Source organism: Stegostoma tigrinum, chromosome 9 (assembly GCF_030684315.1).
Source record: "Stegostoma tigrinum isolate sSteTig4 chromosome 9, sSteTig4.hap1, whole genome shotgun sequence".
Lineage (NCBI taxonomy): Eukaryota > Metazoa > Chordata > Chondrichthyes > Orectolobiformes > Stegostomatidae > Stegostoma > Stegostoma tigrinum.
Genome location: NC_081362.1, coordinates 4,414,692 through 4,439,097, shown reverse-complemented (window position 1 = coordinate 4,439,097; position 24,406 = coordinate 4,414,692). Strand labels below are relative to the sequence as shown.

The following is a 24,406-nucleotide window of genomic DNA, read 5'->3' as shown; positions in this document are numbered from 1 at the left end:
CCTGGCCTGCTGTGCTCTTGTTGGTATATCGAACCAAAACCGTTTCGACCGTCTCTGGGGATGTAACAGTTTCCATTATTCAAGAAGCGCAAAGATTTAGCAAGTATGAAAGAAGAATGAGGAGGCAGAGTTTCAGAGTGGAGTAGGAGTGATGAGGATAGTGGGCAAGAAAGCTCCCATGAACCTGTGAAAATAGTACAAACCTTACCTCAACATCACCATCAAAACAATTTTGGAACAAATCCAACAATTACATTTAGTAGCAGCGATGCCCATTACAGCTTTGAAATAACTCCTCAAGAGGAACTTTCTTACAACTAGCCTCTGTAGGGACAAGGGCAGCAGATACTCCCTCACCCCCTGCAAGTTCCCCACGGAGCCACAGGCCATCCTGTCTTGGAAATATATTCCCATTTCTACAGTCCCACTGGGTCACAATCCCGGAATTCCTTTTGTAACAGCACTGTGGGTGTCCCTACACCTCAAGGACTGCAGCAGTTCAAGAAGCCAGCTTACCACCACCTTCTCCAGGGCAACTAAGGATGGGCAATCATTGTTGGTCCAGGCAAATAACACCCACATCTTTTGGATGAATTCTTAACAATCTTTGTTGCTAACCTATGTAGGTGATTGTTGGCAAAACTCAGCAAGTCTGGCAGCAAATGGGGACAGAAAGCAGAGTTAACATTTTGGGTCCTGTGACTCTCCTTTCGAACCCTTAACTCTGCTTTCTCTACACAGATGCTACTGGACCTGTCGGGTTTTCCCAGCAATTTCTATTTTTGTTTCTGATTTCCAGCATCTGCAGTTCCTCGGGTGTTTTGTTTTGATCGGTGATTGAATGCTGGGTACAACACAAGTTCAATTATAACAAGCTTGTGCTCTAATGCGGACACACTTAATATATAAGGGAATGCTTCAAGGGTAAGAACCTCGGTGATAAATTAGGACAGATTAAATGCCGTTGTTCATTCATAGTTTTTGGGTCTTAAAGAGCGAGCTTGCCTTTGTGAATTTTGGAGGGGGTGCAGAGTTTATCTTACGGTTTGCAGGAAGTGTCACTTTGTGAAGATTTTGAGAGTGGTGGGTCATTAGTAATGGTAAGAATCTGGCTGGCATGGGCAGGCACAAAGAGAATGAAATGCCTGTTACGTTTCTAGCAAACTTATAGATCTGTGAATTGAGAAAATGCCTGAGCTGAACCTTGATGCATCAATTTTAATATTAAAGAAAAGTCTTGGGGGATCAAGATTCACTCTCCCAATACATGGGCCAGTAATAGCTGAAGAAAGTAGGGTTGTTTGGGCCAACTGGGGAATTGGAATGACACAGAGTGTGGTGGGGGGGGGGGGGGTGCAGTGTGGCAGGGGAGTTGGGAATGACAGAGAGTGTGGGGGATCTGGGAATGACAGAGAGTGTGGAGGGAGTGCTGGGGATGACAGTGGAGAAGGTTGGGAGATAGAACATTGAGTTCATTATGTAGAATTTAGAATTTATATCTACTTCACTGAATGAGGGAATCCGTCAAAGAATTCTTGTGAACGAATTCTGAAGTCTTTGCTGCAAGCCTACATATGTGATTAAATCGATAACGGAAATTCCTGGGAAAACTTTGCAGGTCTGGCACCATCTGGGGAGAGAAAGCAGAGTTTCTGAGGAAAGGTCGCTGGACCTGAAATGTTAACTTTGATTTCTCTCAATCTTTTGGAGCACTGCACCTTTGTCAGTTGAAGTCTCTCCAAATAAACCGGTTGGGCTGGAACCTGGTTTTGTGCGACTTCTGACTTTGACCACCCCAGTCCAACACCAGCACTTTACACATCTTGATTTCTCTCCACAGATGCGGCCAGACCTGCTGAGCTTTTCCAGCGACTTCTGTTTTTGATCTGTCTGTGAAGCTATCTGTACTTTTGTGGGATTTTCAGGATTTTAATCGGTGGGATCTGGGTTTTAACCTCGCAGCACTGGCCCAAGTCAGTCAGCACAGGTATGCTGTTTCATGAGTTCAGCAGTACACACACTGGAGCATTTAAACAGCAGCAGCTGTGTTGTTCAGCCTGAGCAGGGAAGTGTAATCTGTGAAGATGAGGCCACGAAAGGAATTACGCAGCTCACTGCAACACAGTAAGACCCTGAACCAGCTTCCCCAACCTGATAATCGCTAGGAGTTTGTTTTTAGTGTGTAAGCTTGCTGATTGTGGTGGGCTGAATGCAAGATTATAAATAAAAAGGTGGAAGTCATGCCAAGAACAGTGACCATCAGGCAGTCCGCTTTCATTTGATCTTTGCTAACTTGCTAGATCATCCGAGAAATTGAGAAAGGGAAACAGGAAGTAGTGAAATAACAGTCAGTTTTGGAGGGGGGGCATCACACATTCGCACACATTAAATTCAATGTCACCACCTTTGTAGCTGATATATTCATTGTGTTGCAAGGCACAATGAGAAACAAAGTACAACCATCTGACAGATGGTATCGATCAGGTTCCTCACACATTGGCTCTGCCAGCGGGGCAACTGTGGATGCCACACTGAGCAAATGTTGCGGAAGCTGGCCTCCTTCCTACCCCATTGGCATTTAGAAACAGGGCAGTACGTTGGCAGGCGCAGCGTATAAAGCTTTCGTACAAATGGACTCACCCAGCTTTGTGAGACAGAGGCAAGTGAGTTTAGCCTGGAGAACATGATGTGGAGGCGTTGCTGTTGGACTGGGGAGCTCAAAGTCAGAAGTCGCACGACACCAGACAATAGTCCAACAGGTTTATTTAAAATCACAAGCTTTTGGGGCGCTGCTCCTTGGTCAGGTGAAGTGACTTCTGACTCAGCCCGGAGGAATGTGAGGTAGTGTATTTGGGGGAAGACTAACAGGGCAATGGAATAATTGGCAGGACACTGGCAAGTGTAGAGCAACAGAGTGACTTTGGACTTGCCCACAGGACCCTTACGGTGACTGTAAACATTCTCCAGATGACCAACCCCTGTACCTCAGAGTATTTGCCACCTCCATCAATACATGATACTGCACATGGGTGGTTTGAGATAGTTCACTGCCACCAATCTCTCCCTTATCTTTGTAAAAACTGAAAGAACTGTGGATGCTGTAAATCAGAAACAAAAACAGAAGTTGCTGGAAAACCTCAGCAGATCTGGCAGCATCTGTGAACAGAAATCAGAGTTAATGTTTCTGGTCCGGTGACCCTTCCTCAGAACTAAGGCAGTTCTGAGGAAGGGTGGCTGGACCCGAAACAGTAACTCTGTTTGTTCCTTCACAGATGCTGCCAAACCTGCTGAGCTTTTCCAGCAACTTTGTGAGTGATTATTATAATTTATTCTATCTAAGTGCTTCATGATTTTATACAAATTTTATCTCAGCCTTCTCCACTCTAAAACAAGTAATTCAGTCTATTAATGTAACTATGATTGATCATTCCTGAGACTTTTTTGGGAAATCTTTTCTACACGTTCTTCAAAGTCATTACATCTTTCTTAATGTGTAATTCTCAGAACTCAGTACATTATCTTTGCTTTACATGTTCATGGGATGTAGACATTGTTGCCTTGCCCAAGATTTATATCCCATCCCTAACTGCTCAGGAAGTTACAAGTCCCATGACATTACCACTGCACTATTGCCTTCCCACTGAACCTGTGTTTTGTATAACAGTCTGAATATCTCCTCCCCTTGTCTCCGAGGGTTGGGACATGGACTTTAATTGGATTGATCCATGTTTCTGAGGAAAGCTGGTTTGCTATGGCCTTCAGCAGGACTACTGACCAGGAAACACTTTGTTTCTTACTGTCTGGCAGCAGGGAAATTGGAAGGATTGACAAACTGACAGTCAATTTGGCCAAGTCTTGAATGTCTCTGCCAGGGCCAACATGGCCAAGGGACTTGAACAGAGAACTTCTGATTCTTTTCTCTTATTATGGCTGGGCAGCTTCCTGAGGCAGAGGATGATTTTCCTTCACTCTGGAGTTATGGATCCTGAAGAAACGAAACAATCCGATGCTGATCTGTTGATCTAGCTGTGTGGAAGGAGGTGTTGTGGAAGAGATGCTTGAGTTTTAGCACACGCCTCGCCACTAGCCTCTGCCTGAGCCTGTCTGAAATGCTCGAGACACTTGGCACCTTCTCGGATGCTTCTGCTCCAGTCTGGGCCCTTCCTGGGCAAGAGATTCCCAGGAAGCTGAGAATAGGGTGCAACCCACTGTGCCGCAAGCCCTCCTGTACTGTAACAAGATGGAAGGCCATGGACATGTAGCTTATTTTGTGACTTTCTCAGTCTCCAGATGACATTTAGCAACATTATTATTCATCGCCAATGAGTAGCTATTTTTAACTCAAGGAACGGTCAGGGAAGGGTCAGTGCTCATTGGAAAAACAGAGACAGGTGCAAACCACAAATGAACACAACAGCGATCAACGGATTAATCAGGAAAATTGAGAAACAACTATTTTCACACCACAATAAGTCATCAACCAACATGAGGATGATCAGAGAACTGTAAAGATCAAAAACCTTTTCACATAATTTGTGCAATAGAGAAAGGACAAAATAATAAAGCCGAGGCTTGACTCTCAATCCGAATCAAATGTCAGCATCAGTTTTCATTTGGCTGTGCAATTGCTACTCAAGACTTTGAGGAAGTTAAGACACGGTCAATCTCAATAAAGAGCACTTGCAAACCAAGAAATTAGCACCAAATATGAAAATGTCCAAGTACTTAGTTGACAGTGCCAGTCAAATGTTATTCTCACCTCACCCACCTTCCACCAAGATTCCCAACTTGGTCACAGGGTTCTACCTGATAAGCTTATGTTCCCTCTAATTATTTTTGTGTGAGATCTGTGTATAGATCAACTTCTGGAGCTGGATGTCAATGTGTTGGCACGCCAATCAGAGTTCACAGGAACTAAAGTGGGCAAACAGCTTCATGGGAACATTGTTAATAAGTGATAGTAGGAACAGCTGACGCTGAAGAATCTGAGATAACAAAGTGTGAAGCTGGATGAACACAGCAGGCCAAGCAGCATCTCAGGAGCAGGAAAGCTGACGTTTTGGGTCTGGAAGCAGTTGCATTTGTATTTTCATTGGAAGATAAGAAATAGGAGCAGGGTTTGTCCATTCAGCCCATTGAATCTGCTTTGCCACTCAGATAGACTATGCTGAAACTTCGACCTCCACTCAATGAGGATTTTGCTTTTGGATGGCTTGTTCAATAAAACATAATTCTGCAGTCAACTGTTACTATGGGAATGAAGGAGATTAAGTTTTGGCCAAGGGAGATTTGAATAAATCACTGTGTTTATACACGTTCATTGATATGTGCATCCTAGAATATAAATGTCCACCCTAACTTGTGTACATTCACCCAAATTTAAATATGTTCAACCTATTTTGCATGCATCCATCCCAGTTTATATATATTTACCCTAGTTTATATATATTCATCCCAGTTTATATATATTCACCCTAGTTTATATATGTTCATCCTAGTTTATGTACATTCAATCTCATTTATATATGCTCACCCTATTTTGTTGACAGTCATCCCAGTTTAAGTACATCAATCTTTGTTATATATGTTCATCCATCTAGATTATGTGTTTCAAGATAACAAAATGTGAGGCTGGATGAACACAGCAGGCCAAGCAGCATCTCAGGAGCAGGAAAGCTGACGTTTTGGGTCTGGAAGCAGTTGCATTTGTATTTTCATTGGAAGATAAGAAATAGGAGCAGGGTTTGTCCATTCAGCCCATTGAATCTGCTTTGCCACTCAGATAGACTATGCTGAAACTTCGACCTCCACTCAATGAGGATTTTGCTTTTGGATGGCTTGTTCAATAAAACATAATTCTGCAGTCAACTGTTACTATGGGAATGAAGGAGATTAAGTTTTGGCCAAGGGAGATTTGAATAAATCACTGTGTTTATACACGTTCATTGATATGTGCATCCTAGAATATAAATGTCCACCCTAACTTGTGTACATTCACCCAAATTTAAATATGTTCAACCTATTTTGCATGCATCCATCCCAGTTTATATATATTTACCCTAGTTTATATATATTCATCCCAGTTTATATATATTCACCCTAGTTTATATATGTTCATCCTAGTTTATGTACATTCAATCTCATTTATATATGCTCACCCTATTTTGTTGACAGTCATCCCAGTTTAAGTACATCAATCTTTGTTATATATGTTCATCCATCTAGATTATGTGTTTCAAGATAACAAAATGTGAGGCTGGATGAACACAGCAGGCCAAGCAGCGTCTCAGGAGCACAAAAGCTATCTCTAGATTATGTGTTTCCTGTTTTAAAAAGGAATGGCATTCACAACTGAATGAAGTGGTGGCATATTGAAAGGAACATCTTCACCATGTCGGTAACCCTTTCCCATGCGAAGCTAACATTTCTGATCTGAATCTTCTGTTACGTTGCTTTAAGCAATAATTTGTAATTCTTTTATGAGTTAAAAGGTCTTCAGCCAGAGTTGAGACACACACCCTGGTTGACTGTGTTATCTATTTTTAAGCATTCCGCTCTGGTAAAAATGAGTGTGACTCTGAATTGTTAAGCAGCTCAGACACAGCCTCATGTTTTATTAATCATGTAATGTCACCCCCAATATCTTTGTGATGCTGACAGCTCTGCTGCTTATTCTTCTTTCAATGATGCCCCTAGGAAGAACATCCAACAAGCAAGTGATGTTGAGTCCTGACATGAATCAGATACTTATTTCACTGTTGTGTTCTGTCTGCACCATGTGAAAGTTAGTAACTCACTGTATGCTCTATTCAGGAAAACAATGGTCACAGTTTGACTTTTTGTTGATATGTTCACCATCGTTTCCTGCCTCAGGAAACACGGTTTCACAATAAGGAGCAGGCCAGTTACAGCTGAGTTGAGGAGGAATTTCTTCCTGCAGAGAGCAGTGTGTCTTTGGAATTCTCTATCCTAGAGGGTTGTGGAGGCTCACTCATTGAGCAGGTTCAAGAGATCAATAGATTTCTGGATCTAACTGAATAAGCTCGATGAACCGAGTTAGCCTAGTTCTGCTCCTTATTTCTAATCACGCATTAAAGTATCCGATTTTCATCGAGTCAGGCTCACCTTAGTGCCTTTTAGAAATGGTGAATGGCGCCTGGGTCTCAGAGCTGTTCCTGGTTATTTCTGCAAGTGTGAGGCAAAAAGTGTGGCTACCAGCCTGGACTCTTGACTCGTGAATTTTCTAGCTCCATAGCAGGGTAGTGAGCAGATCAAACCACTCCCCTGCCCCACCTCCCCCAAGCACACATCGCACTCAGCAAATCTTATTGAGCCAGGGTTCTACTGCAAGGACACATGGTTCACAGTGCTTCAGAGAAGTCATGCATCACAGGAAAAACCCAGTCTCAAAGGGGTGACTAAAAAGAAACAGTCACCTGTTGTTAGATGCTTTCATTAATAGGCTTTGAAGTACAACAACAGCATTCATTCTGTTTCAAAGGCTAGATGCTGTATTGTGCGTTGGAGCGTTTTTATTGCAATGGTTAATTAAAGGGATTTGTCCTGCAGTCAGACAGGGCCTAGGCTTGAAATGTCAGCCTTCCTGCTCCTCTGATGCTGCTTGTCCTGCTGTGATCATCCAGTTCTACACGTTGTTATCTCAGATTCTCCAGCATCTGCAGTGCCTACTATCTCTGAGACATTAATGCTTCCTCACCTACATGTTGCAATCCACTAAAGTCTATTTTCCATTTGGAAAAGGATTCTTACGCATGCAAAACCAACAGATTCAAGAGCTGTGTAAGAGCTGGAGCTGTCCCGAATTAAAGCAGCTGAAGTGTTCACAGCCGTTTAAAATTTCAAATAAAATTGCTCTGCAGCTTCCCAGAGACAAAAAAATAGACATCTGTTCTTGAAGTTTTTTGATCAGCTGGCCATCTGGCGTAGTTTAGAAAAGGTATGGGACCATCTTTTGTTTTGTTTTCTCAAGATTTCATGTGTCTGTGGCAGCCTTGTCCTCACGTTTTTATAGGGTGCTTTGCCTGTGAGTTGTACTAGTTTGTTCGGAGGCTGGGCCCATTGTAAATATTTTACTGAGTTTTAAAGGGAACAGCAAAAGACTGTGCAGACTGCTTGATTGACAATTTGAAGAGACGGTGAAGGATTATCTTTCTTTGATGTTGTCTTTGCAACAAATGAATAACTTGATGGATTTAAAGTTTTTGAATTGGTTTGTTTAGTTGGAGCATTTTTCAATTTGAAATGAAAGCTTTTTTACATTGCTGAAAATTTAATAATTTTAATATGCATTTCAAAATATGACTATTGGGGCCTATCTATGAGGATACAGGATGATTAGTGAACAAGGATACATTAGTGACATAGCAAAGTGTGGGGCTGGACGAACACTGCAGGCCAAGCAGCATCTTAGAGGCAGGAAAGCTGACGCTTCGGGCAGTTCCTATTATCTCTGAAACATTGGTGACATGGTGGGTAGTATGGGTGAGAACTGAGGGGGTACGGGAGGTAAAATAGGCATGGAACAAAGAGGGGGTATAAGAGGCATGGTTTGTGGGTGGAGATTGAGGAGGAAGGAGGCTTTAGGGCTCTGACATTTCCTGTTACAGCTTGATCTTCCAGCCTGTTCCACAAAAAAATTCAGTCACTGAACGGTGAGCATGTGCTTGTCGACAGAAGTTAAGAGTAGATAGTTGTCTTTTTGATTTAGTGCACCCTGGACTGAAGTCATCTGCAAGTGACTCAAAGATTGATCCTGTGAATTTTCTAGCTCATATGATTCAGTACCACATCACATACCGCATGAGCCACTGACCCAGAGACATTGTTTAATCCAATACCCAGGGAAGAACAATAATCATTTTCTTTGCCATATATGTTCATTTATCCTTGCTGCTGTACTCTGGAACTTTCATAATGTATTGAGAAGAAAACCACAGAATGACTGTAAATAATCATGTGAAAGTTAGGTTTCTGATACAACATCTGAGCTAAAGTGTAGGAAGTTGACTTTTACACAAGTAATATTTTCGAGGGGTTTCAATCCATCCTCTTGGGTTTCCACAGTTGCCACATTGGAGGCTGTTCTCATTTGCCCTGAAGCTACTGCAATAGCAGCCAAAAGGTATTGTTTGAATTGCTAGTTATAAATACAGAATAACTTCCAAAGAGGCAGACTTAGTGTGGCTACAGTAAAATCATCAAAAACACAAGCCATATGTACATATTTATAAGATTCTACTCAATTTGTTCACAGAACAGCAAAGAATATGCCTTAGCAGCTGAGCATGTAGTGAATGTGCATTAAAAATAAAAAGAAATCCATCTCCTCATCTTCAGAAGCGAATAATGTGCCTCGACCTGCTTCTTGAATGGAATCTTCATGTGAATCACCAGCATCATCATCTTCATCAGCGAATGTGTCATCATCAGCCATATCGTTCCACAGGTAATCACATTTTGTCCCATCGAGTGTACTGGATCTCTGAGGTTTCCTGAATGATTTAATGCCTGTCTGCAACGCAGTCACCCAGGGGTGATCTCATCAGAGTTCGTACTGTGTCTCATTTGGTGAATGGCTTCTCTCCTCTGATCATTCAGTCTTTCCATTTTCTCTTGTGCTATCACCCAGGGGCTTGTTCTGGGAGATATGCAACAGTTGAACAAGACTGGTAGGATCCTTGGGAATCACTGCAATGTCAATGATTTGTGAGCTAGCTTCAGCAACAGCCTCTTTGACAAGGCAATGATCTGAATGTGTCCCAGGTGAGAAAATCTTTTGCTTTATGGAAACCACCAAACTTCTCTCAGCTGTATTTTCAAGACACCTTCCTGGATCCATCTTTATCCCCAACATGGGCAATTACTCCTCTTGGGAATTGCTGTTTTTGGAAGGTTTCCTATTAAATATCACCAACAGTTGAAACTTTATCCCCTCAGACAATGGTAGAACAGTGAATCTACTCTTTTCATGGCCAATTGTTTCCACAAACACTTTTATCTCCAACTTTTCTCTCCATTTGATGATAAAGCACTGAAATGTGATAAGCCTGTTACTGAGCCCTGCTGGGAGCTGCTGTGAAAACTTGATTGTCTGCTGCAGTGCAAGTGTTTTTCTCTTCATAAACCTGGTACACCATCCAGGGCTGCCCTAGAAATCTGTGAGGCCTGATTTCTTGTTCGCTTTAGGGTCAAGATTTGGGTAAATACTTGAGAAACTGCGACTCCATTCTGGCAATTTGCTTTGGTATATTTTCCAACTGAGGCTGCATGTTAGCATGTCTATTTTCTAATGTTCTTGAATTTTGTAGCTGCCACCCAATTATTTATCTGCTCTGCAGATCTGTGACTTTAGATCGAACTGATTTGCATGCTTTATTGACCATTGCTCAAGTGTTTATGATATATAGCTCAATGGGTGGCCATCCTTCCCATCATATCTATGCTAGCGTCTGCTCTGCATGATTCAGTGACATAGCAGCAATGTCAATAGACTAGACAATGTCAGAGGCTGAGTACAATGCTCTGGAGACACAGGTTTCAAATCTCACTATAGCAGCTGGTGAAATATAAAAGTCCAATTAATAAAATCTGGAACTGAAATTTGGTCTCAGTAATGGTGACCATTACAACCGTCATTATAAAATCCGATCAAGCTCACTAAAGCGCATTGAGGGAAGGAAATCTGCTGTCCTTACCAAGTGGCCTACATGTGACTCCAAGCCAACAGTAATCCATTTGACCCTTAATTAAAGAGCCCAAACAACCACTCAGTCCAAGGGCAATTAGGGATGGGCAACAAATGTTGGCCCGCCCATTGACTCTCCATCTCATAAAGAACTTTTAAAAACTGACCTCAACCAGGGCAATAATAGACCTACTACAAATTTGAGCACCCCTCACCCCAGACTACGGGAGGAGGAATCAGCTATGGTTTCGAATCCCAATGCAACAAAAGTCATTCACAACTCTTGTTGTTGCCAGGGTGACACTTTGCACGCTCTCCAGATTGAACTGGCTATTTTAGGACCACAGCAGGTGAAGCCGTCATTTCGTCCCATGAGGTTTGCCTTTGACAGAGAAAAACAGCACAGCCAAAAATGCCAACGACAGGCACAATTCTCAGTCCTCCACCAGCCTGCTCCTGCCCAGTGGTAAAATCATAAATTAGTACGTTCCCCCGTATCCGTTCTGTAAATGCATGCCAAAGACTAATTTTATCCCAGCTCTGTTCAAAACCAATGCAGCTGCATTTGTTTTAGTCCACTTTAACAAAATAAAGGAAATAAAAAGCTGTGGTCTTTAGAGCAGTCAGTTCCTGTAAAGCACTACGAGCAATCCAACTTCTGTCTAATTTGCATGCAACATTAAAGTCACAGCTGCTGGTAACCCTACGTGAATGAATACACGCAAAATGTTCACCGTCAGAAAAATATTCGCTGGATTGCCATTTGCTCACTGTCGTGACATCAGAATCCTGGAACTTTTTTCCACTGTGGGTGTGCTTTTACACCACAAGAAATGCAGTGGTTCAACAAGGCAGTTCACCAGCGGTTTCTAAAGGGCATTCTTCTCCAGCAGCCCAGGGGAGGCAGTGGTAATGTTCCCAGTAATAAAATGTGAGGCTGGATGAACACAGCAGGCCCAGCAGCATCTCCTGAGATGCTGCTGGGCCTGCTGTGTTCATCCAGCCTCACATTTTATTATCTTGGATTCTCCAGCATCTGCAGTTCCCATTATCACATGTTCCCGGTAATCCAGGGGCATTGCTTAGTGATCAGATGGCACGAGTTCAAATGCACCACGTTAGCTAATGGATTTGGATTTGGTTCATAATCCCGGGATTGTAATCAGTGGGTGGGGTTGGCCTTGTGGTATTATCGTTGGACTGTCAATCCAGAGACCCAGATAATGTTCGGTGGACCCCGGTTCCAATGCTGCCCCGGCAGATGGTGGAATTTGAATCCAGTAAAATGTCTGGAATTAAGAATCTAACAATGACCGTGAATCCATTGTTGAGTGTCAGGAAAAGCCCAGCTGGTTCACGAAGGAAACTGCCAACCTTGCCTGATCCTGATCGATCACTCAACCCGCAAACAAATAAAGGAAATCAAAAGCTAGTCTCAGGAGCCACGAGTATGGTAAAAAGCCTGCCAGGTTCAATACTGCCAGGGGAAGGTAATCTGCCGTCCTGACTCCAGACCCACAGCAATGAGGCTGAGCTTCTGAAATAGCTTGGACAGCCATTCAGCTCAAGGGCAAATAGGACAGGCTGCAGGTGCTGGCCTTGTGAGTAATGCTCACATCCCACGAAGGAATATTGAAAAAAATGAGGGACGGGCAACAAATGTTGGCCTAAGCAATGACGCCCCCGTCTTGTGAATGTAACAAACACACAATGTAAAATGTTCTTCTGTAGGTGACCATTGTAGAGAGAACCTGGATACACATGGAGCGCATTCATTATGTGGGCTACTTGGAAAAACATTGATAGTAAAAAGGAAAAAAGGAAAAGAAAAAAACGATAGGAAAAAAGTTGAATTGAACAAAAGAACCAAGAATGTTGAACGTATGTGAATTCCAACAGAGATACAATGACAATGAATATTTCCGTGCTTATAAACTTGTGTTTATAATTAGTCTATATTCACCGCTGCAGACTTTAATAGCATCAGCCTCTTAGTTACACACAAAAGCCACATCAATAAAAGCTAGAAGTAAACACTAGAGCTTTGAATCAGCTTCTGACAGCTTACGTAAACCTTTGAAAAGAAGCTTGTGTAAACGTTACTCTGGATAGGACTTTTGGAAATTTTATTTCCCCTGTGTTTTTACAATACTGCCATGCACAGCGACCAGTCATAGAGAGCCATAGTCATACAGCTCAGAAACAGACCCTTCACCCCAACTAGTCTATGCTAATCATAATCCCAAAGTAAACTAGTCCCACCTGCCTGTGTTTGACTAATATCCCTCCAAACATTTCTTATTCATGTATTTATCCCTCTTTTAAACATTGTAACTGTACTCGTACCCATCACTTCCTCTGGCAGTTCATTTCATACATGAACCACACTCTGTGCTCCTCATGTCCTTTTTAAATTTTTCTCCTCTCACCTTAAAATATTCCCCCTGGTCTTGAAATCCCCCACCCTAGGGAAAAGACACCTGCCATTTCCTTGCCCTCATGGTTTTATAAACCTCTATGAAGTCACCCCCTCAAACTCCTCCACTCCGGTGAATAAAGTCCCAGCCCATCCAGCCTATCCTTATAACTCAAACCCTCCATTCCTGGCAACGTTCAGGTAAATCTCTTCAGAATCCTCTCCAATTTAATAATATTCTTCCAATAACAGGGCGGCCAGAACTGGGCACAGTATTCCAGAAGAGGCCTCACCAAGTCCTGTACAACTTCAACATTGCGTCTCAACTCCTACACTCAAAGGTCTGAGCAGTGAAGGTAAGTGTGCTAAAAGTCTTCTTAACCACCCTGTCTAGAAGTGATTGAACTCAGTTCGTTCTCTGCTGGGCACGGAAACCAGAGACCTGAGTGAACTGAGGCATGGAACAGCGTGGGCTCTCAAAAAACATTCAGCAGCAGTAACAGCTTTGGTTCACCTGATGCTAAACGGAAAACAAAGGCACCGACAAACTAGGAGATATTAGGAAGGGTGACTAGGTGAGTCTTCAAGAAGCAAAGAGGAGATGGTGATGGAGAGTTGGAGGGGATTGGGCATGGAGTGGCAGAACATGCTGACTGGATAGGTGGTGGTACAGCCATCAGTGGTGGGGCAAGGAGAGGATGAGAGTGGCCAGAGTCAGCTTGAGAAGTGGACAGTGAAGCAGAGTCGGGTGGAAGGTTTGTTCCAAGGATGGGTGAGTTATGCACTAGGATAAGAATTTTAAGTCCGAGGCATTTTGGAGGGACTGTAGGCTGATACATCAAAAATACTTGAGCGGACTTGATACCTGTTTTGCACCAATGGCTTGAAAAAGCTGATTCAGAACGAAAGAGTGGAGAGTGGACACACAACTGGAGAGCATTAAGCACATGTAGATGAATTTGGCGGTGGCAAAAGCAAACAGGAAGAAGGTAAAATTAATGTTTCTGGTAAAGGATCTTAAGAACAGAAATCTTAAAGCAACATTCCTCTTGGTCCAGATGGTGCTTGATAAAAGAAACCGTGGTGAAACCACTTCAGAGTTAGTAGGAACTGCAGATGCTGGAGAATCTGAGATAACAAAGTATAGAGCTGGATGAACACAGCAGGACAAGCAGCAGCAGAGGAGCAAGAAAGCTACATTTCAGGCCTAGACCTTTCTTCAGAAAAACATTCATTTTCTGAACAAGGGTCTCGGCCCAAAATGCCAGCTTTCCTGCTCCTCTGCTGCTGCTTGGCCTGCTGTGTTCATCCAGCTCTACACCTTGTTATCTTAGTGAAGCCACATTGTTTTGTGCATTGTGAGCCCCACACAATGACAAGGATGTTGAGATTATACAGGCATGGCACTGATTACAAGGATGTGCAAATATAAACAGCAAAGGCTTGAGGAAAAATCAACGGGTTTTCAGTCAGAGATTTTCCATTCATTTCCAAGTTTCCATTAAATCAGACATTGAGAATATGGATGCTCTGTGGCAGACTGCCAGCTGATACCAGTGAAACAGGATGGGTATCATACAAACTATGCCACAGGAGTATAAGGAGGTCATTCAGTCCCTTGAGCCTGCTCCATCCTTCAATAAGGTCTGGGCTGATCTGTCTGTGTTTTCAAATTCCACATTCCCATCTATCTCTGACAACCTCTGACCCCTTCCCCAACAGTAAACTCTCCATCTCCCTCCTAAAAATATTCAATGACCCCACATCTACTTCCTCCTGAGGCAGAGATACCAAAGTTGGAAAACCTTCTGCAACAGTAAAATCTTCTTCGCTTCTTCATCCTGAAAGGTCCAGCCCTAATTTTGAAACAGTGCCTCCTAGTTCTGAACTCACCCACAACAGGGAACCCCATTTCCACGTCTATCTATGTCAAAACTGTTCTAGGTCACGACTTCAAATGTTGTCTGGGAACATTGTTCACCTTACGGCAGCTGGAAAGATGTTTGTGTGCTCATTATTCAGGAAACCAATTGCAACAGAAAGGAGAGATAAACAGTTGGAGTAATCCAGAACTAAAACCAACCAAAGTTTGAATTAATCTGCATCTTTTGGAAAAGAAAACAGTTCATCTCAGGGAAATGTGAATAGAATAAGTTCGGATGATGAAGATGTGTCAAGGTATCATTTTGGTCGATTTATAGGGTTTTGTAAATGAGGAATTCACTGACTAGAAATGGGTCAACTGATTGGTTCATATCGATAATGCCCAATCAAAAGGGAAAAGAGAGCTTTAGCCTGACAATTTGAAACTGTGGTTTAAAAGCTACACTCGAGTATAAAACAATACATAAGATATTTATTTGGTTTCCTTGCTACCAGAAGGATTTTGTGAAACTTGAAAGGGTTCAGAAAGGATTTACAAGGATGTTGCCAGGGTTGGAGGGTTTGAGCTACAGGGAGAGATTGAATAGGCTGGGGCTATTTTCCCTGGTGCGTTGGAGGCTGAGGGGTGACCTCATAGAGGTTTATAAAATCATGAGGGGCATGGATAGGGTGAATAGACAACTTTATTCCCAGAGTGGGGGGGAGTCCAAAACTAGAGGGCACAGGTTTAAGGTGAGAGGGGATAGATTTAAAAGGGACCTTAAAGGCAACTTTTTCATGCAGAGGGTGGTGCGTGTATGGAACCAGTTGCCAGAGGAAGTGGTGGAGGCTGATACAATAACAACATTTAAAAGCCATCTGGATGGGTACATGAATAGGAAGGGTTTAGAGGGATATGGGCCAAATGCTGGCAAAGGGGACTAGATTTATTTATTTAGGATATCTGGTCAGGATGTCTGTTTACATGTTGTATAACTCTGTGGCTCTATGACTCTAAAAGGAATTTGTCTGCACATTGTACCTTTTTCATTGAAGAAAGGTTATAGTGAGGGCCAATTCTTGCAGCATTCCCCAGGCAACACCCTGACCAATCAGAGTTGACCTGTTTGGGCCTGAGTTTAATCAGCTGACTAAGATTGACAGTTAACAGCTCTCGTTGCACCTCCGTACCAACCATGGTCAAATTAAGCAGCACCTTCTGTATAAATTGGTGTTCTCTTTCTTAGTTTGGTTTCTAGCATGGCAGTCATAATGAGTGCAAGATGAAAATCATCAAATTTCTGTTTTGTTTTATCAATATTTAAGTTTTGTACTACCAGGAAGGCAGAAAGGATTCCCTAATTCTTGACTCACCGTGAGTTTTCCCCAAAAGGATTTACAGAATCACTCTGCTTAAAGAATGCTTTTTGTGTTGCGAGATAACAAGGTGTGGAGCTGGATGAACACAGCAGACCAAGCAGAATCTTAGGAGCAGGAAAGCTGACGTTTCAGGCTTAGACCCTAATAGAGTCAAACAGCACAGAAACAGACCCTTCGGTCCAACCAGTCCATGCCCACCATAATCCCAACCTAAACTAGTCCCACCTGCCTCTACTTGACCCATATGCCTCCAAACATTCCTTATTCATGTTCTTATCTAATTGTCTTTTAAAGGTTTAACTGTAACACATTCCCTGGAAGTTCATTCCACACACAAATCATTCTGTGTAAAAAAAAATTGTCCCTCATGTTTTTAAACCTTTCTCCTCTCACCTTAAAAATATTCCCCCTTCATTCTCCTTATCTATATCCGTCATAACTTTAAGAATCTCTACAAAGTTATGCTCAACCGGCAATGCTCCAGTGAAAAAAGTCCCAGTTTATTCAGCATCTTCTTATAACTCAAACCTTCCATACCAGCATCATCCAGGTAAATCTCTTCTGAACCCTCTCCAGCTTACTAATATCCTTCCTGTAATAGGGAGAGCAGAACTGCACACAGTACTCCAAAAGAGGCCTCACCAACGTCCTGTACAACCTCAACATAATGTCCCAACTCCTATACTCAGACTCAATGCCTCCTTCACCACCCTGTCTATATGTCAATGCAAACTTCAAAGCTTTGTGTACCTGAACCCCTCGGTCTCTCTTTTCTGCAAAACAACTCAAGGTTCAGGCTATCTAGATTACTGCTATTAAAGCACTTTGTTTTATTTGTAAAGTTACTTGATCTAAATGTATCGGAGAAGGGGACACATTGCTTGACTTAACAGTAGTATTTTGCCTAGGAGAAGATCAACAGGCAAACGGCACTGGGCCTGATTTTAATACAGGGCAAGTGGGTAGGTTTTGAATGGGTTAAAATCAGGCCCATTAAGTTACAGAACATAACTGAGCACTTGGACTCATGCAAACATACAACGTGGAGTATAAGAGTAGACAAGCCTTACTACAACTGTACAAGGAAGTAATAAGACCACATCTGGAATACTGACAGGCATTTTGCTCCCTTTATTTATTGAAGGATATTATCATCGAAGGTAGCTCAGAGAAGGTTCACTAGGATCATCCTCAGCGTGGAGGGATTGTCTTCTGAGCAAAAGTTAAACAAGTTGGGACTCTACTTACTGCAGTTTAGAAGAATGAGAGGTGATCCCACTGAAACGTATCAGATTCTTAAGGGGCTTGACAGGGTAAATGCTGAAAGGATCTTTCTTTTCATGGGAGAGTCTATGGCCAGAGGGTGTAGTCTCAGGATAAAGGGGCCCCAATTTAATACTGAGATAAGGATGAATTTCTTCTCTTAGTGGTCTCCACTTGGTATTCTGCAGACCTCTTTGTTGCAAAAGTTGATCCAGTGTTTACCCTAACTCTTCAAAACTTCAGCAATGTAACACAACTGTACGAGAAAGGATGCTGGGCTAAGGTAGTTACACCAGAAAATGCACAGGACGCGACTGGTTTTAAATAAACGAAACTTGAAATAAGGCAGTGTGGTATACAGTGGTTCCTTATAGAGAGAACCATTTTCCGCAGGAACTTCCCTTAAACAACTCAACTTCTAAATACACAGTATCTCAAAATACCTGTTGGCTGCGAGAGTCAAATCTTCATAAAACGTTTCTTTTAACTGCAAACAGTGGGTCAAACAAAACAAAACTGACGAAATCGGGCAATAACTTTTCGTTGCAATGAAGAAAGTTAACTTTTGCCCAAGCAATTGCAACTTGGGTCGAAGAGTGAGTATGAAGCCTGAGTATGAGGTGATACAGGAACTGGGTCTTGGTAAAATGTTCTACGTATCGGCACAGAAACAGTCTCTCTCACAGACATTTCACTACCTCTTATCGGAAAAATCAAAAGTTGCAGTCCACAATAACATTGCAAAGTAACCAGATGCTCACATGTGCAAATAGTCCTGAAGAATACAGAGAGCTACTCAGCGTGGTGACAGATTCTGCTGGGTCTTGTCAAAGATATTGATCCATCACAGAGATAGACCCTTAAACTTTTGCAAATGCTGAGAACAATGTTGGGAACTCCCCACGAACAAATATGAAAGTCCCAGTTCAGCAATTGCATCCCCAGCCCTTCCTCCCAGTGACTGTGATACTGTCACGGATCCGTGATAATGTTCTACCTTTTTTACGAGGTATCCCTCGCGGATCACTTTCGCTTCCTGTTCCATGGCTTTCTGGCCGTTGCTCCGTGAGCTGACAGGCTTCGGGCTGTGGTCGAAATGTCAGACTTCTCTACTGACTGCCCCTTTTCTTTTTTGTTCTGTGTAGAATGTTAGTTCCTCGTGTTACATCACAAGGGCCAGGAAAGTAACAGTTTCCGCTCTAAAATGCTGTTAAAAACCTCAAGAAACGATTGCTGATAAAACAAAAAACTGCCCTGTTCGACAATTCATTGAGGATGGGTTGGGAGATAAATTCTCACTGCTGGTTAATATTGCTCCAATACACTTCTCTCCAGATCACACTGAGGTCATTATGTAGTTTATTTACTCAGCAGAAGCAACTTTTTTAAACATACATATGCAATTTGAGATAGTTTATAAAGCAACGTTGTACAACCCCTTATTATCTCACTTTGTCTATTCATACCCCCATCTGAATAAGGCGCTGTACTGCACTGCACAGCACACCAGCATCAGCCTCGAATTATTCTTAACATATTGTCAGAAATCTTTCTGATGAAATGTTCATTTTTTAATTAACCTGTTCAGGGATGTGATGACATGGCTCTGGAGCAGATGGGGTTTGAAGCCAGCTCACCTAGCCTCAAAGGCAGGGACATTACCACTGTCTACAGAACCTAGATCCTATCCTCGAGTCCTTGAGAATAGCATTCAAACCAACATCTTTCTGACAGAGAATGGGAGAAATGGGACCTCAAAACCACCAGATACCTGAGTTAGAGGTGTAATTGAATATTTTGCAATGTTGATGTCTCATTGAAACAAATAGGATTCTCAAGGTATATACTGAGAGGATGTTTCCCCTCAAGATAGAGTCTAGGCATTTTTTATTCCCTACCATCTCATGGGACATAGGTGTCACATTGATTGCCCATTCCTAGCTGCCTTTGAACTGAGAGGCTTTTTTTTCTTTATTAATTAACAGGATGAGGGCCATTACTGGCCAGGCAGCATTTATTGTCCATCCCTAATTGCCCAGAGGGAAGTTCAGAATCAACCACATTGCTGTGGGTCTGGAGTCACGTGAAGGTTATCACTAGACTGTTAATTCCAGATATTTTATTGAATGCAAATTCCACTATCTGCTGTGGTGGGATTCAAACCAGGTCCCCAGAATGTTGCCTGGGTGTCTGGATTAACAGTCCATTGATAATAATGCTAGGCCTTCAGAGGACAGTTGAGAGTCAACCAAATTACTATGGGTCTAGAGTCACATGTAGGCCAGACCAAATGAAGATGGTAGATTTCCTTCCCTGAAGGACATTTGTGAACCAGGTTAGGCATCCCTGGAAGAGGCTTCGCAGTGGGGTTAAAATTGTATCAGTGATAATGGGAACTGCAGGTGCTGGAGAATCCAAGATAACAAAGTGTGGAGCTGGATGAACACAAGCAGCATCTCAGGAGCACAAAAGCTGACGTTTCAGGCTTAGACCCTTCATCAGAGAGGGGGATGGGGAGCGGGAAGTGGAATAAATAGGGAGAGAGGGGGAGGCAGACCGAAGATGGAGAGAAAACAAGATAGGTAGAGAGGAGAGTTAACCCCACTGCGAAGCCTCTTCCAGGGATGCCTAACCTGAAGAAGTTACCCTCCTCCCTCCGGACCAACCTCAGGGAATCTCTCTCCCACTGCAACTCTCTTGTCTTCCCTGGACTGACCTATCCGCTCCCTACCTCCTCACCTATACTCTCCTTTCTACCTATCTTGTTTTCTCTCCATCTTCGGTCTGCCTCCCCCCCCTCCCTATTTATTCCAGTTCCCTCTCCCCATCCCCCTCTCTGATGAAGGGCCTAGGCCCGAAACGTCAGCTTTTGTGCTCCTGAGATGCTGCTTGGCCTGCTGTGTTCATCCAGCTCCACACTTTGTTATCTTGGATTCTCCAGCATCTGCAGTTCCCATTATCACTGATACAATTCTAGGCCCAAAATGTCAGCTTTCCTGATCCACTGATGTTACTTGGCCTGCTGTGTTCATCCAGCTCTACAGCTTGTTATCTCAGATTCTCCAGCATCTGCAGTTCCTACTATCTCTAAAACTAGAGGGCATTGGTTCAAGGTGAGAGGGGAAAGATTTAAAAGGGACCTAAGGGGTACCGTTTTCACACAGAGGGTGATGTGTGTGTGGAATGAGTTGGCAGAGGAAGTGGTGGAGGCTGGTACAATTACAACATTTAAAAGGCATCAGGATGGGTGTATGAATAGGAAGGGTTTAGAGAGATATGGACCAAATGCTGGCAAATGGGACTAGGTTAATTTAGGATATCTGGTTGGCATGGACGAGTTGGACCAAAGGGTTTGTTTCCATGCTGTACATCTCTCTGACTCTAACAAACAATTTCTGGGATAGGTTAGAAAACAGAAACAAGACCGTCTTTTAGAAGTGTATCAGAGATAATGGGAACTGCAGATGCTGGAGAATCTGAGATGACAAAGTGTGGAGCTGGATGAACACAGCAGGCCAAGCAGCATCTCAGGAGCACAAAAGCTGACGTTTCGGAGGGTCTAGGCCCGAAATGTCAGCTTTTGTCTTCCTAAGATGCTGTTTGGCCTGCTGTGTTCATCCAGCTCCACACTTTGTTATCCCGTCTTTTAGACATCTCTTTTTGACAGTTCAGCCGATACTGTGTTTCTAACTTTGTCCGGGTATGGATTATTTCCCTCCCAAACTGGACTTCTAGCTCTTTCTTTCTTATCTGGGAAGCAAAGAATAAATTTCACCTCTAACAAGCTCTTACATGGATCCCTGTGGGACAGCATTAACCAATTCCCCTTAATTTCAGGAATATGTACCTATTCCTGATCTTTGCTTTCATGATCCTAAGTATCCTACGTATTTGCATAACTCCCATAAATACCAATTATATTTCCTTTTGCATTAGGTCTCCCACATGGGGCCCATCCATAAGAAAATAAAATCCACAAGTGCAACTTTTACCACATTATCTTTCTCCATACAATAATATTCTTGGTCTTATTTGCTGCTAAAGAACTGTTACAGAACTTGCTGAGGTTAGGAAAACATTAAATTTATTTAAGAAACATCTTACTGTAACTTCGTGTGAAGCTGGATGAACACAGCAGGCCAAGCAGCATCTCAGGAGCACAAAAGCTGATGTTTCGGGCCTAGACCCTTCATCTTGCCACAAGGCTGTGAGAGAGAAAGCAAGATCATGCAACATTGTAAAACATCCCATGGTCAGGTACATTAAGTATCACTGGCATATCACAGCCAGATGTAACTGTTAATACTGCATCTGCTCATTAATTTCTACAAAATCATCACTCAGAGTAATCCATGTTGACTACATGAATCAATCCACATCTTCCTCAATATTTCCCTTTTTACCATAGCAGACAGGAACTGTCTGCAGTTTCAAGTTTTCATCATTGTGTGATGAAACACAAGGTGATCTGAAGGCTAGCATCCGTCAACCATCCCTGGCGATGGTGCTGGTGGTGAGCTGCCTTCTTGAACTTCTGTATCCCACATGGTGTAGGTTTACCCACAGTGCTTTTAGAGAGTTCCAGGTTTTGACCAACTCATAACAAAGGAATAGTGATATATTGAATCAGGATGGTGAATGGCTTGAAGGAGTGGTGGTGTTCCCATTTTCTGCTGCTGTGGGCATTCTCGCACCTCTGAGCTGAAAGCTTGCAGGTCTAAGTCCCACTCTAGACACAGAAACCTAACAAATCCAGGCTGATGCTGCAGGCCAGTACTGGATGAGAGCTGTACAGTTAGGGATGTTAACTCTTGGGCATTCTCTACAATCGCCTGACCAACATTTATCCTTCGATCAACATCACAAAACAGATTATCCTATCAGGTTGCAGTTGGCAGTCTGTGGGAGCTTCCTGTGGGTAAATTTAATGCTACATCTCTGACTTTAGAACAGAACACTCAGAAACGTACTTCATTGGCTGTACTGTACATAGGAATGATCTGAGGATGTGAAAAGCATTGCAAAAATGCAAGTCTTTCTTTTCAGTTTTCTTTGCAAGCAGAGATTACAAAGTTCGCTGTAATGTTTGGGACTCACTGTGACTGTTTCTCATGACTGTTCACTTTATGTTCACAAAGGATCCATTCATTCTCTGCCATTGTCACGGAATAAGTCAGTAACAACTTTTTTTGTGACAAATTTCATCTGTCCAATGGTAGGCTTTGATTTCCATGGTGCGAGTCATTCTTGCTAAACAGGCTCAGGACAGGGTGGAGTTCCTGTGGTCAAAATTGCATGCACATGCTGGCCTTTAATTCCTTCTCAAAACCTGTTTCTCAAACCTCTTTTCTCCTTCAAAACACTGCATTAGAATTAGATTTTTTTGTGACGCGCTCAAGTACAGGGATGCGGGTCCAGTGAATGTGTACAAAGTCGTCATTCCCAGTGCCATCTTAGGCACAAAGACACCTCGCTACAAAATCTTAGGTACAAGGTAGAGAAATGTTACAGATTCAGCATTACAGTTCTTCTTAATATAAAGTAGAAAAATAAAGAAATAATATTAAAACTTCAGCATTACAGTCCTTCTTTAACCGTGGGCCTGCAGACGCTCCATGCTGGGCTTTCCCTGCATGGGGCTCGGATTCCCCTCACGGGCTCGTTCTCTCCCCCACCCCCTGCGCCTAAGGGACTGAAGTCCTCTGCACTGGTGCCGCGTCGCTGACCGCTCTGGACCTCGACGATGCCACTGGCCGCTGGAGTTCCGCCCAGCTACCAGACACCTCACCACCAGGCACCAAAGGTCCGCTGTGGGCCCCAGCAGCTGCGGTACTCTGGGCTCCGATGCTGTCACCTTCACGACTGAGCGCTCTCCAAGAGGCAAGTAAAACAAATGTAGAAAACTTAACCAAAAGAAAAGAAATGAAAAAAGACAGAGACACAGGCGGAGTGGATGAACCCTGAGTTCAGAGTCCAGATACTGCCTACGACACCACTTGTGCCATTCCACTGCTTAAAACCACATAATGGTCTTCGTGTCTCCTTATCAAGTTCACTGTTAAGGTATGGTTGATGATCCCTCTTGACAGGTGCCTGGCTACTTTAATAGTGCTACATCAATGCAAACCGGTGTTAATGTTTAGTCACAATCGTGAAAGAAGAGTAGATAATATTAACACCTTGGCTCATTGTGGCCTGCTGTAGCACATTTCCTTGTCGATACAAACTTAGATAAATTACGAGCAAATGCCCACTTCTTTTACAGAGTTTGCATTTGCTCAATACCTGCACGATCATTTTGTGGTATGATCCTCTCAATGCACCATCTATGCAGATTCTAGCGTTTAGAAATATTACAATTGTAATTAAAATTTAGAAGAACATATCAAGTTCTGATAATAGTTTGTGAAGAGGAATCTTGTGTGGAATTGAATGAACCTTAGATTGTGTCAGTTGGAGTTGGGGGGGGGCACATTCATCATAAACAAATGTCATTGAATGCCCTAACCATGTACACATCACTGGTGCCACTGAGAGATGTGATCTATGAGTATTTTTTATGACTACATGGAATTTTGCAAAGACAGTGTCATAAAAGGATCATTCATGTTAGAAAGCAGAGAGCTGTGGATACTGGAGTAAAACCGAAATTGCTGGAGAAATTCAACACGTCAATTAGAAAGGTCATTCAACTCGAAATGCTAACTGTTTTGTCTCTACAGATGCTGTCAGATCTGTGGAGTTTCTCCAGTAATATTGTCTCTCATATTGTCGCAGTT

At 42.8% G+C, this 24,406-nt stretch overlaps 1 protein-coding gene across 2 annotated transcripts in view; it reads right to left on the bottom strand.

Moving 5' to 3' along the window:
- Positions 1–18,895, bottom strand: part of plek (pleckstrin) — a 48,760-nt gene extending 29,865 nt beyond the window's left edge. Inside the window, exon 1 of one of the 2 annotated variants that reach the window (XM_048536328.2) lies at positions 18,625–18,895. In XM_048536328.2, the coding sequence (XP_048392285.1) occupies positions 18,625–18,672 (48 nt within the window). In that variant the 5' untranslated portion in view covers positions 18,673–18,895. Of the gene's footprint in view, positions 1–18,070; positions 18,157–18,624 lie in introns of those variants that run through there. The other variant, XM_048536330.2, reaches the window with a different exon arrangement.
- Between the last annotated feature and the right edge of the window lie 5,511 nt (positions 18,896–24,406).